General features: G+C 36.2%; 1 protein-coding gene and 1 pseudogene across 1 annotated transcript; both read left to right on the top strand.

Annotated features, from left to right (window-relative positions):
* The first annotated feature begins 8,051 nt into the window (after positions 1 to 8,051).
* Positions 8,052 to 9,128, top strand: LOC114724969 (cysteine-rich receptor-like protein kinase 10). Its single transcript, XM_028911434.1, has 4 exons — positions 8,052 to 8,246; positions 8,356 to 8,479; positions 8,580 to 8,790; positions 8,890 to 9,128. The coding sequence occupies exons 2-4, from the start codon at positions 8,378 to 8,380 to the stop codon at positions 9,126 to 9,128; spliced, it is 552 nt and encodes a 183-aa protein (XP_028767267.1). The 5' UTR covers positions 8,052 to 8,246; positions 8,356 to 8,377.
* A 2,214-nt stretch (positions 9,129 to 11,342) lies between these two features.
* LOC114724968 (putative receptor-like protein kinase At4g00960) lies at positions 11,343 to 14,058 on the top strand (annotated as a pseudogene).
* The last annotated feature ends 568 nt before the right edge of the window (positions 14,059 to 14,626 follow it).

The raw sequence follows: 14,626 nt of genomic DNA, 5'->3' as shown, positions 1-14,626 counted from the left end.
TGCTCGTGCAAAAAGGCTCCTTCAACTGAACAAATTAAAGGAATTTTTCCTTAATGCCTATGAAAGTGCAAGGCTGTATAAGAAAGGACCCAGAAGTATCATGATTAGAAAATTCTACCTAAGGTATTTGAAGCTAGGAAAAAAGTATTACTTCACAATTCAAAATTGAGACTATTTTCGGGAAAACTCAAATCATGCTGGTCAGGGCCATTCACTATGATACAAGCTGCTAACCATGGTGTAGTAGAGCTGGAAAATGAAAAGGGTAAGAGATTTCACGCGAATGGCTATTGTTTGAAGCATTATTGGGGTGGAAAGGTGGATCATCAAGTCTCTACGATCTACTTCGCTGAGTCATCATAAAAGAGCTTAAGAGTCAGTCTGAAGACTATAAACCAAGTGCTACTTGGGAGGCAACCCAAGCTCCAAACTTGTCTTTTGTGTGTTTATTGCCTTTTTGGTTTTATTTTAGTAGATTTATGTTTGATCTTTGTTTTTGTAGGCCTGAAGGTTTATTTCTCAAACTTTGGATCATTGCAAGTAGGAGTAGTTGAATTCTAACTAGCGCAACCAAGGAAGTGCACCTAGCCTTAATCTCAAGCATTAACTTGATCTTGTTGTTACATTTGGAATATCAAGTGCCCCTGATTGAAAAATTCTTTGATAATGTGGTTTTGATTGGTTACTTTGATTATTGTAGAGCTGATGTTATTTGGAGGCTTGTGGGTACTGTTTTTAAGTGGTTGTTTGGTTTTGTTGTTTCCTAGGATTGTGTTTGCATTTGTTATTGTGTGTTGTGTGATGGGAAGTGGTAGGTCCAGTTAGTGTTTGGTACTTCTTCAATTTAGGCTCATTCTCTAATAACCGCCGCAGCAACCTGTCTTTTCTCAGTGTGCCTTCTCTTTTATAGGCGTCGTGGCCCCTGGTATTATCCACCGTGGCACCTTCGTTGTTATTCTTAGGGTCCTTCTCTATAAAACGTGCCATAGCGGATTCGTTTATGAGTTGCGGTGCATGTTCTATTCCCAGATTGTTCACCTTTGTCTAGGGCGCTACAACATGAGTCATAAACCACCGCAACACCTGCTTGTCTTTTGTAGTTTTCCATTTTTTGAATTCCCATGTTATCCCTTCTTATTTTTCTCAATATCCACTTTGCCCCTGTGTATCTAACTGGTTTTGGGGTTGGATTCACTGTTTTCATTTTAACTTCCTAACCCTTTGGTCATTTCATTTCATCTCCTATCCCTAAACCTTTAATAAACCCTTAATTTCAAAGTAACAGTTTTTTGCTTTTCTCCTTTCTTGTATACTCATTCTCTTAGTTAAGATTCACTCAATCTCTCTTGTCGACTCCTTCCCCATTTCAAGCCAAGGCCCTCCCTCCTTCATTGCCAGTGTTCCCTTCCCTCCCTTTCGATTTCTTCTTCCCTCAAAACCCACTGTCACCCCATTACCATCTCTATCTCTCTCACTATTGTCTCCCATCCTCTCTAAAGCGCCTTTAATCGACGAAACTACCATCATCATTGTGTAGAGTGCTTCTGCGTCTTCTCTCACTTGTCTGCATTTACTTCTCACTTTGTCTGTTAGAGGTTTGTTCTTTTTTTTTCTCTTCTTTCTTTTTTCTTTAGTTTATTTTCGCTTGAAAGTGGGGACGAGTGCTGATAGGATTGTGCATTGTGGTTAGGTGATGTTTGTACTGTAGATGGGGGCATTTTGATTCTCTGAGGTTGTATTGTGGTTAGGTTTAGGGTTCAGTTCATTTTGAGAAGGTTTTCAATGGTAAATTCTGTTACAATCATTTAAAATCCATGTAGTATTTAGGAAAATTTCCAAGTGATAATTCCACATTGCCCAATTGCTTGTAAACATATACTGATGAAAATGTAATGCTTGTGAAACTGGGTGACTATAGCTTGGAACTGATTTGAGAAAGAAAATGCGGTACCCATCCAAACTTTTAAATGACACTGGTCTCTTACCCAAGTTATGTTATTCTTTTTGAAATGTAACTAATTTTGAAATGCTTTTTTTTTTTAGAAATCAAACCGATTAAAAGACCCAATTGCTGTTTTAGTGAAAATAGTTTGAATTGGCAGCTGTTGATAGTTGCCTAACTTTGAAACCATTTTGTAAAAGAGAACCTTTGTGAACTCTATTTAGATTAAGGGCCTATTATGACTTAAGTTTAGAAAGGGCTCATGTAATGGTAAGAGTGTGCTGCTGGGATTGCTTGAGGTTTACTTTGATATTTGATCTCTCTCTTTAATCTAAGTTTTGGGAAAAAGTCTTTTTAGGTTAGTTTGTTTTTCTGTTTCGGTTGTTTTGTGGTTGTGGTGTGTTATTTACTTAGTTTGTGTATGGTGTGCTTTGCTAATAATCAAATGGTCTTTAAGAAGAAAGCTCATGCTACCTGCCCTAATCCCCCTATTAAGGAATTGGTCAACAAAAGAGGGTTACATTAAGAATGGGAATTTCCGTGCACCAACAAGTTTAGGTTTTACAAGAAAGCGAGGAAGGCCCAGTTGTTGGAGTTGATTGGACCCAAAATTATAGGGAATGAAAAGCTGGTGAGGAAGTTTTACATTAGGGTGGCTACCAACTTGAGTAATCAAATGTTTATTTGGATGCACCGTATCCTCATTACTCTAGAGCGCATCAAAGATTACTATTAGCTGCTTGACATTGAACAGTGCAAATATCAATGGTATCTCAGCAACCAAAAGGAAATTCCTCTCAGTATAATCTCATCAACCCTCACTGGTGTAGAAGAGAAAAAGTGGGTAAGACCTAAAAGGGGCCAAGCCTATATTCTGCACAAGGATATGATACCTGAGGCCAGAATCTGGTTACATGTTGTCACAAGGAACATTATGCCAACCAGCCATCTAAGTGAAGCCCCAAGAAATATAGCCCTTCTGATATATTTGCTCATGACCAAGTAGAAGGTGAAGATTGAGCAGTTGATTTTTTATGCTATTTGGGATACTAGCAGAGCCCATAACACCAACCTCATCATGCCCTACCTAATCTTAGATTTGTTAACCAAAGCGGGGTCGAATGGAAAGAGACAGATCAACGGTTCAAACCATCCCCCAAATTCAACTACTCCACTTTAGCTCCTGAACGAGAGCAGCAACGGATCATTGAAGCAATGTACGCTAAGCAGTTCCCTAAGGAGTATAGGAAGGAACAGGACGCTCGAGCCAGTGCTAGTGTTGACCCGACCACTCAGAGTTTAGACCTTCTTTATGAAAAATTGGATAGAGAGATACATCACAGGAGGTGTAGACAGAGGTAGATGGAGGGGTTGTTAGTCTAGATTGCACGGAAATTGGACATTGATGGGCCGGATGTTGGAGATACGAGCACTTAGGCTGAAAATGAGGATGGGTTGCTTAGAGAGGAACAAGAAGTTGGAGCATCTGGTTCTAGTCTGGGTGAGGGAGATGATATGGCTGTCGATCCATTCGCAGAGGGTGATGAGGTTTAGGGGGTTGGCAATTAGAGGAGGAGGATGACTAGCTGGGGCTGTTTCTACTGTTGTTGTTACTTGTTTTCTATCGTTTGCTTTTGTTTGTGTTCCTTGAGTTTCTTGTGACTTTATTTGTTTCGTGTTTTGTTATCTGCTTCGTTGTTTCTAGAAAGGCTATTGATGGCCTGTTAGATTGATTGTGGTTATTGAAATGTATTTGTTATTGTTGCTTATAACTGCGTTAACTGTTGAGAACTGTGAAATATTTTGATAGTTGATTGATCTTTTCATTGATTAATCTGTGGATAACAATAGTAATTGCTGATTTCATTGAGGTTATCTGATAGTGATACTGTTGATAAGTGTGCATATTGTTATTCTTGTACAGGAAGAAAGCTAATTTTGACCTTTCATGCAACGGATATATTGTTTTTGGATTCTGGTTGCATGCCCTGACCTTCACTTACCCTTCTTGATAGTGAGGGCACTGTCAGTTTTAAGTTTAGGGGTAGGGGTTGATTTTTGTGGATAACAGGATTTTTTGTTGATAACGTGGTTAAATTTGAAAAGTTTTGAAAGTTTTGAAAGGTCACTTTGTTGAGTAAATATTTTGAGTAAAAAGAGAAAATAGTTGAAATAGTGAAAATTTTATGATCTTAAATTTTTGCTCGTTTGGTTTTATGAAAGATGAGCTGAAGTGGTGAGTTTTTAGTTGAAAATGTATGAATGGTCCAATGATTGAACAAAATGCTTAGTTACTATGCTTGATAGGAAGTTGTGAATTCCCTTTGATGCTTGAATTGTGAGGTTAAAACATGTTTTTCTTTAATTTTGGAGAAACTAATACACAAAAAGGGGTCAAGACATTTCAAGTGATTATGTTGAGGTTGAGTGGATAATTTAGCCTTTATACTTTTGTTTCAACTAAGTAGCTTCAGAACCTTCTTCTAATTCCTTAAAGCTTATGGTTTGTTCTATATGAATTTGGAAAATGATTAGGGTATTCTGTTAATTGCGGTTGAGCCTTTCAAGCTTACCTATGACATTATTTCCAACTGACCCCCACTACTAGAAAAAAGACCTTTAACGTCGCAAACTAACGGCGGTTCAGCAGAAAAACGAAGTGGAAAAAAACGCGGTGGCATTTTTGTAAATAAGTTGAAGGGGTTATGAATTTCCACGGCGGTTTTCAATAAAACCGCAGTGGAAAGTATTTTCCACGGCGGTTCTTTAAATAACCGCCGTGGAAACTATTTTTAACGGCGGTTCTTTAAAGAACCGTCGTTAAAAACACTTTCCACGGCGGTTTTATTGAAAACCGCCGTGGAAAGTGTGTTCTTCTACCCACTTTCGGCCGCTCGACTCCTCACTTTCTTTCTCATTTCTTCAGTGCGCCGTGGTCCCCCTCTGCCCCACCACCATAAAACTGCCATTACCGGCCATTCCCGCCTCTAACCCACCGTTTAAACTCCTCCATTGAGCCCTTGGAGCCTTGCCGCCGTGCGCCGCACTCCGCCGTGGTCGATTGCGCCTCCCATTTCCGTCGGTTCTTGCTCAGCCGTGGTCCGTTGCTGAAAACCGGTCGTACCCTCCACTATCTAACCGAAGACCGGTCCGTTGCCGCCGTCCGCCGCCGTCCGCCGCCGCTCACTTCGCGTTTGAAGCTTCTCTGCTTTGTGAGTATCCTCTTCTTTCATTCTTTTCAATTTTTCTTGGTTTGTTGAATGTTTTAGCCATGAAAATCTGTTATATATGAAATGGGTTGTTAGTTTTACATTGTGGTTAGCTTCTATGGTTCATTTTGCATTTTTATGTGGTTGAACCGTTGATTGGTGTTAATTGGTAGGCATTAGATGTGAGAAAACCTTAATTCCTTTTTACATACTGTATTAAAAATATGTTAAAATGTTTGGAGTTGATTAATTGTGAAGTTTTTAAATTTTTTTATAATTTTTTGATATTTATTTCGAATTTTTGATAATTTTTTGTAATAAATATAAGAATTTAGTGATAAATAATCTGTTAGTTATTTTGTGTTTTTTTCCTTCGTTATGAATTTTGATTGATAGTAAAGTATTGTTTAAATAATCTGTAGAACAATGGATCGTAGTTGGATGAAAGCTAGGAGAATTAGCAAGGAATATGAGGATGGGGTTGAAAAATTTCTTGAGTTTGCTCAGAGAAATGCCCCTAGTAAAGGAGATGGATTGTACTATTGTCCTTGTGTCAAATGTTTAAACAATAGTCGACGGAGTATTTCTGAGATAAAAGAGCATCTTATCTATAATGGGATAAATTTGAGGTATACAAATTGGATATGGCATGGAGAAATTAGAAAGACTACACTGTCTGCAAATGAGAAGGTTGTTAATGAAGACTTTGGTGATAGAATTTCGGATATGTTTCGTGATATAAGGTTTGAATCCTCTACACAGTTTTCTTCCACCTTTGAAACTTTGTGTAGTGATGCAGAGACACCTTTATACCCGGGGTGCAAAGATGATTACACAAGATTGACAACCGTATTGAAACTAATGAATTTGAAGGCAAGAAATGGTTGGACCGATGCTAGTTTTACGGAATTGCTTGAATTGCTGAGTGATATTCTTCCCAAAGGGAATTCACTTCCGAAACGAATGTATGAGGCAAAAAAGATTTTGTGTCCGATGGGTTTGAAATATGAGAAGATACATGATTTCCATTGTACAAAGAAGTAGTTACTTCTATTTCAGAATTGTTGGACCTAGCTAGCCAATACGTGTTCCTTGGTTACCACTTAGTTCTATTATGTTGGCCGGTTTCCCTATTTTCGAATTGTGTAAAAAAAAATTTCATTGCTGTATATTAACTAGCTAATTGATCTTGTTCTGCGTGATCTGTACTGCCTACATTTGTTTGGAGCTGTAAACTGCAGGATGGTAAACACGAAAATTTCGCAGAATTTAAAAAAAAAAAAAATTTAACGGCGGTTATACATATAACCGCCGTTAAAACCCTTTTCCACGGCGGTTCTATAGTTAACCGCCGTGGAAAGTCCACTTTCCACGGCGGTTAAAAACCGCTGTGCTTTCCTTGCCTTTCAACGTCGCCTTTAACAACTACGCCTTCAAAACCGCCGTTAAAAGCCACTTTTAACCGCCGTTAAAAGCCTTTTTTCTGGTAGTGCCCTTACTTGAGCCTTTAACTGAAAAACCATGTTACTTCTTTTTAGAACCCACAGCTGACCCTAGGCTTTGCAACATGAAAAACCATGAACTACCCTAATCTTGAGATAATTGACATATTATTATTGGTAGTGAGGATGGGTAGGTATGGTTGTTAGAGGAGGTATGTGATTGTAAAATTGGGTATGGGGATGGAATTAGTGCATGGTATTCAATAGTTTGTACTCCTCAGTTAGGTAAGTTACTTTGATTTTTTAAAAAAAATTTCAATTCCAATAAGACTTGGAGTACAAGGAATCATTTTGAGATAAGTTTGGTGGAGTGTTTAGCTTCTTGAAAGAAAATTTTGTTTGACAAAGAGTGGAGAGTACACATGGTCAGTTATCTCGAGATATTTGAATTCCCTCTTTCCCATTCTTTCAATGAGCCTAATGCTTTAACCCTAAGCCACACTACAAGCCGAAAAGTTCCTTTGATTTCACTTTTATGTGGGGTGAGTTGTAGGCGTAGAGGGAGAAGGAGTTTGGCTTATAAAGGTAGGCAGTTGAAGATTAGTATATTGGTTAAAGTTTCACACTCTGCTAGGCTATTGTCATGAGAGATGTTCGTTGACCCTATACACGCACTCACACTCCAAAATCATTTAAAGTTTATTTTAAGCTCATGAAACTTGTTTCTTTGGGTGATTTAGTAATTTTCTATCCTGTATGTTTTCTTGAGCATTTGATGAGGATATAACTGTTCCTACAATCTTTGATGTGCAATTTGTTATTCAGTTGTTGGTTTATTGTTTTATTCAAGGACGAGCAAAAGTCTAAGTTTAGGGGTGTAATAACCTCTTAAAATTTCTATTTATTCAATTTGTTTTAGCGGTCTTTTATTTGTTTTGGAAGTCAACTTTGCAGGAAAAAGTCTGAAGCAAGTAAGGAAGAGAGATCAGAAGTAGAGAGCTTACATTACAAGTATTTATTATTTATATACTAATGGATGCTGAAAGCAACTTTCCATAACAAAAGTTACATATATTTTTTTTTATTAAAAGATGACATGTGAAACAAGTTTTATACGCAATGTAAATTTATTCAAGCGAGAATCTCATGAAAAAAGTTTGAAATTACTAAATTCCAAATCACGATTAGTAACAAAACTTTAATAGGTTTTGACAACACTGAATATGTAAATAACAATGTATTTTTGTAAAAATTTCTTACATAAAATTTAATAATTTCAAACTTGTTTTTGTGGGATTCTCCTTTTATTTAAATGTTTGATGATGAAAATAAAAAAACTACTTAATTATATTATTTTTCTTGCCATAACCCAGAAATTATTGTCACTTTCAATTAGTAGGTTCTTGTCGGTAAGAAAATATAACATGCATTCTAAATGGCGTATGGCTGTTCATGTCATCCAATGTGTGATATATATGTGGAAGCTGATTCGTGCAGGACAAAGCAATAAATTGCGGACACAAATTATTGCAATTATTGTCCCCTCCATTATTTTTCTAGTGGCGATTCTCGTTTTGTGCTTCTACATGGTACCTAGAAGAAATTCAAATTCAAAGAAGAAATCACAAAAATCCACTGATCTCTCAGAAAATTGTAAGCAATATATAATACTATTTGATTAATATAGAAAATTACGTCCTTTAGATTTTGCATAGTCTAACTGGATTCTTACATATGTTTCTGCTTTAACGTTATTTTATAGTTGGGGTTGAATTATTACGACAATGGATTCCTTGCAAATTGACATGGCTACAATTAAAGTGGCTACGGACGATTTTTCTGAAAAAAGCAGGATTGGCAAAGGTGGATTTGGAGAAGTTTATAAGGTGATAATTGCGATGAATTAAAGACAATAAATTAATGGTTTTTTTTTTCCTTTTGTAAACTTCATGAGTTGATTTTAACTGATGGCTTGAAGTTTTTTAGGGAGTTCTTCCTAATGGACAAGAGATAGCTGTGAAGAGATTGTCAAGAACTTCATCGCAGGGAGTTGAAGAATTCAAAAATGAGGTTTTGCTGATAGCTAAACTTCAACACGGAAATTTAGTAAGGTTACTGGGATTCTGCCTTGAAGATGATGAGAAGATACTTATCTATGAATATGTGCCTAACAAAAGCCTTAACCATTTCCTATTTGGTATGTCATATAAAAAATCTATTTCTAGTCTATGAAAGTTTTCAATATATCAGAATGCAATTAGTTAATTTCTTTTTTTGCTGTTTGGTTTATGTTCAGATCCTTTGAAGCAAAGGAAATTAACTTGGCCTGAACGTTTTAAGATTATAAAAGGAATTGCTCGAGGAATCCTATATTTACATGAAGACTCTCGTCTTAAGGTCATACATCGTGATCTTAAACCAAGCAATGTTTTGTTAGATAGTAACATGAGTCCAAAAATCTCAGATTTTAGTATGGCAAGACTAATAACACTAGACCAGGTTGAAGGAAGCACAAACAGGATTGTTGGAACATAGTAAGTACAAAATTCTCTTTTCCTCCTTCCATGCTTTTATATCAATAATTGTTCAAATACTAACAAGTTATATATTTTCAACGGCTATATATATCCAAAATATGCAATGCATGGATATTTTTCTATAAAATCTGATGTCTTTAGTTTTGGAGTGATGATGCTCGAGATTATCAGTGGGAAAAAAGAATTCATATTCTTATGAATCATGTCGCATTGATGATCTCTTAAGCAACGTGAGTATTCTTTTTCTCTGCCTTTGTTGTATCGTCATGTACATAGATAAAAAGAAGACTAATTAATTAAGCTAATAACATGATTAATTAACTAAATTGACTAACATTTATGCTGATTAATATATAAATTGTTGCCGGCTTGGAGAAAATGGAGGGATGAATCAATAGAGGAATTGATGGATCCAGCAGTGAGAGAATCACATTCTCAACAAGAGCTGTTTAGGTGCATCCAGATTGGTTTATTGTGCGTTCAAGAAAATCCAGATGATAGGCCTACAATGGGAAACGTTACTTCATATCTTAGCAACATTACAGTTGAATTACCATATCCTCTGGAACCTGCGTTTTTCATGCGAGGTAGAAGAAGACGAAACCATATGCATGATCCCAATTCTGATCACTCCACCAATTACTCTGTCTCCTCATCCATTAATGAGATGTCCATCAGCAAATTTTTCCCTCGCTAATGATTATTAATTACGTATATGTGAAAAAAATTGTAACTATACAATATTCAAATTCTAGATTGTTTTGTTGCTCTATAGTTTTTATTTTTATTTGAAAGGGTGAGCACTGACAATTTGAAGTTATTAACGGGATCAAACCCATAACTTCTTATATATAGAATAGCTTTTATGCCACTGAGTTACAACGACATTGGCAGGTTGCTCTATAGTATTATAGTGATGGTGTGTTGGAGGCACAACCCAAATCTCCTGGGTCTGTACGTAGTGCATAAATTGTAATTTGATGTGTTTAACATTGGTTCATTTACTTTTGACACAATGCAATCGATTTGATTACTTTGCAATATATAATCGTATCCTAGATTGCATGCAAATTATGCAGACAGCGCAAAATGATAAGAGGAGATTAGTATAAGCTTTTGAAAATGGAAAACTACATACAAATAAAGAAATAGAAGGAAATAAAACTCTCCTTAAACATCAATTTAAAGCAGTTCTATTTTTTTAAAAAAATGCATCGTCCAGCAAGCTAAAGCTGAAGGAATATTGAAACCCTTGAAACAAGCTTCAAGAACTTTATAACTTATGATAATGCCACAAATATATGTAACTTCAATAAGTTTGATAATCTTTCCCGGAAAAATAACGAAGAAATAACCCTCTCTGAAAATATACAATTCAACGTCAGTGTCGTTTAAAATTTCTGAAAGCACGGTTCATGCACTATTTCAAAATAAACTAATTAAGCCCAAGTAGCTGATGGGTCGAACCTAGAAAAACTTAAACTAAAATGCAATCCTAGCCTTGGGCACACAAATGGATTCCTAGTTCAAGTAGAACTAATAATCACTTTTTTGTCATGCGAAAACTAATAGCCACTTTCGCTGAATAGTTATTTAGAATTTAGCACTCGGTATCCTTGCTTCAATGAGTTTTAGCTTTAAAAGTGCTATTGTAGCAAATGAATCCCTACTTAAATGTACATTTTAATTTAGTTTGATAATTATTCCTAAGATTTGGCCTTGAATAGAGCTTAATGGCATAGTATGACCTATGTAGCCGATTCTATTTAGTGGGATAAGGCTTTGTTATTGTTGTATTATTTGTAGCGGGAATCTTGGACTTCGTCCAAGTTGAATTCTCTTTTCTATCCCAAACTGTACGATTCTACTATTGACTTCAAAATGGAACAATTTCTTTTGTTCTTTGCTGTATGCTTATAGTTGACTGAATTGGCAGAGGAAGGGCCAGGTAAGGTGGGGGATATAAACAAGGTTGTTTGTGAGGACTGGAATCAATGCTGACCGAAACGCAAATTCCACGAATCTACCGTTCATCTTTCTCTATCAATCACATACCTTCACTAGAGAATAGTCATGACATCTCTTAGCCTAGAAAATGTCCTAAAATTAGTTGAGTTCATCATTGTTCGATAGCATATGAATCATTATTTGCATCTCATTTCTTAACTTAAATTACAGAGGTGATCATCGTCGGATCAATTGGCAGTGAAGGATGGGTAGCATCAAATGCCTTGTGCTCGTTTTCATGTTTCCAGCGCTAATGCTTAGCTTTGGCGCTGAACAGGTTACAGCTTTCCAGTTCATTGAATCAGACTGTTACCCTCTTACTGATAACAAAACTAACCATACGTATGAAGCTAATGTGAAAGCTCTCCTCTCCGATCTCAGCCCCAATTCCACCCAAGACAATGGCTTTTACAATTCACTTGCTGGCTGGGGAACCACAAATCCTATAAGGGGACAAGCTCTTTGCCGTGGGGACGTCACTCCCTCCACATGTCAACACTGTGTCTCACTCGCAGCCCAAAAAACTTTAACCTCTAGCCTTAACTGTACTGAATTCATACTCTACTACGACCTTTGCATGTTGCGTTACAACAGCAAATCCTTCAAGTTCGATGGCATAGTCGATGATGGCGTCTCTTGGTCAGGTAACAAGACGGAAATCTCTGACAAGAGCCGTTTCAATCAAACAGTATGGGTTCTTTTAAGGATTGTGACCGCAAAAGCTGCGAATTCAAACTTTCCTGATAAGAAATTTGCCACCTACGAAGTTCCAGTCACGGCCACGCAGAAGCTGTACGGCTTAGCACAGTGCACGCCTGATTTGACAGTTTCAGATTGCGGCAAGTGTTTTCAAACGGCCTTACGACAGTTTCAGGAGTTTTGCGTCGTTCAAGATGAAAGTAAGGGTGTGGAATTTTGTGAGGAGATCCCACGGGTAACGGTTTTTCTGGCCGGATGTAACGTTAGATATGACACGCACCGCTTTCATAATGTAAGCAAGGTATCAAACGTACCAGCAGCCGTTGTCTTGCAACATCAGGTAACAAGCAATCCATTTTTGTTATCCTCGTAGTTAATCACATGTAAATGATTATCTACGATCTGATGTGCTCAGGAAGACGACATGCTGGATCACGAATTATTGCTGTGATCGTTGCCTCCACTATCATTTCAGCCACGCTTTTTTCTTTGAGCTGCTATTTGCTCAGGAGAAAGCTGAGAAAGAGCCGGCAAGCTATTCTCACACAAAATTGTAATCTATACTTGTTTCTCTGCATATTTAAAATAATGCTCGAATTTTGGCATGCTTAATGATGTTTTGACTACTCATGTATTGATCTAGTTGGCGAAGAAAGTTCGAAGCTGAAGTCCTTGTGATTTAATCTCACTACAATTGAAGCTGCAACGAATAAGTTTTCTCTCCAGAATAGAATTGGCAAATGTGGCTTTGGATATGTATACAAGGGACAATAATTTTCTTGTGTTTTGTCCTTTTGGATGAAAGGATTCCATCTTTATTGAAGTGATTTATATATCTCCTAATTATTGGCCTTCTGTTCAGGGAGTTCTTCATGATGGCCAAGAAATTGCTGTGAAAAGACTCTCAAAAAATTCTCTGCAAGGAGCATTAGAATTTAAGAATGAAGTTTTGCTGATAGCCAAACTCCAACACAGAAATCTAGTCACCTTGTTGGGGTTTTGCTTGGAAAAACAAGAGAAAATTCTTATTTACGAATATGTTCCTAATAAGAGTATTGATTTCTTTTTATTTGGTATACTTCGGAGTTGCTTTCACATTTTTTTTCTTCTTTTTCTTTAAAATTTAAACGTTATGCAATTTTCATATTATTAAACTTCTTATTTTCATTAATTTTCTCCATTTTGACTTGACTTCATTTAGATTCTAAAAATCAAAGGCAATTAAATTGGCCGGAACGATTCAACATTATTGGTGGAATTGCTCATGGACTTCTTTATCTACATGAACATTCTCGTTTCAAAGTTATTCATTGTGATCTTAAACCAAGTAATGTTTTATTAGATAGCAAGATAAATCCAAAGATATCAGATTTTGGTATAGCAAGAATGGTTGCAATAGATCAAGATCAAGAGAATACAAATAGAATTGTTGGAACGTAGTAAGTCTTACACTTCTTGTTTGTTGCACAGTCATGACTTGCATCTTTTAAACTTGTACGTGCTTGAATTTGGAAACAAAACGGCATTGTGTATCCTGTGAGAACATTCATTCATCCTAAAAAATAACTTGAGGATTGATCTTTACCTATTGTTTCATATGTTTATCCACAATATTCATAATTTTTTCTTGTATATCTATGATATTAAACTAATTTTTTTTCCTTTAGTGGTTATATGTTTCCAGAATATTTAATGTACGGACAATTTTCAGAGAAATCAGATATATTTAGTTTTGGAGTTATAATCTTAGAGATAATTAGCAGCAGAAGGAATGCTAGATCTTATGAATCACATCTCTTGACTCATGTGAGTATGAAGTCCAATTTAGTTCTTGTCTCTACCTGATCATTTTTTCATACCCATCTAATACACGAACATTAATGCAGGCTTGGAAGCAATGGAAGGAGGGAACACCATTACACGTATTGGACTCATGTCTAATGGAATCTTGTTCTCAAAGGGAAGTGGTAAGATGCGTGCAAATTGGGTTATTATGTGTTCAAGAAAATCCAGAAGATAGGCCAACAATGTCTCAAACTGTTTCATATCTTGGTAATCCTTCCGTTGAACTGCCCTCTCCAAGAGAACCAGCATTCTGCATGCACAGCGGACAAAATTCAAGTGAAAATATTGCAACAGAATCACTTTTGAATCGATCTTCTGTGAATCCTAATCGGTTCTCTTTGAATGAAATGTCTCAGACTGAACTCTTCGCACGATGAAAAGAGGTTCGTCTTTGCTAAAGTCATGGATCAGTGAAAAGCACTGCTTTTTGGTTGATTAAGAGTGTATCTCCTTATAATTTCTTGCTTCTTATCATAACAGAACCAAAATTTCTCCTTAATCAGTTAATGTGTAAATTTATCTCAGCTTGCCTGAAAGTGTTTCTCTAAAATACCTTTTCTTTTCTTTTCTTTTCTTTTCTGTTTTTATGAATCTGGAATACATTTTCTAATTACATATATCATAACTATAATTTGAAAAAAAATTTCTCATTATATGTAATCAATAAAGATATTTAAAAAATTATAAATTTAAAGGACAAAATAAATTTAAATCCTTTATTAACAAATTAATTTTTTTAAATGTTTTATATTTAGGATTAAATGTAGTATTAATTAGAATATCATATTTATATTGAACTGTGAACTGGTCGAACACTTGATGTAATTATTTTGATGTAGCTTTAATTAGAATCTCATATTAATGATGAACCGATTGATGACTCCTGACTGATTGACCGCCTGCACTCAAATCTTTGATCAGCGAACTTTGGTGCTGTGCTGTTTG

This window comes from Neltuma alba, unplaced genomic scaffold (assembly GCF_004799145.2).
Source record: "Neltuma alba isolate B1F8T4 unplaced genomic scaffold, ASM479914v2 tig00012206_pilon, whole genome shotgun sequence".
Lineage (NCBI taxonomy): Eukaryota > Viridiplantae > Streptophyta > Magnoliopsida > Fabales > Fabaceae > Neltuma > Neltuma alba.
Note: the sequence above shows the minus strand (reverse complement) of the source record. Positions and strands in the feature narration are given on the sequence as shown.

Bases quoted from the DNA above. Each gene is read 5' to 3' on its own strand.
- LOC114724969 (XM_028911434.1), top strand. From the start codon at position 8,378: ATGGATTCCTTGCAAATTGACATGGCTACAATTAAAGTGGCTACGGAC. The intron at 8,480-8,579 runs GTGATAATTGCG...GAAGTTTTTTAG, and splicing joins GATTTGGAGAAGTTTATAAG to GGAGTTCTTCCTAATGGACA. The intron at 8,791-8,889 runs GTATGTCATATA...GTTTATGTTCAG, and splicing joins CCTTAACCATTTCCTATTTG to ATCCTTTGAAGCAAAGGAAA.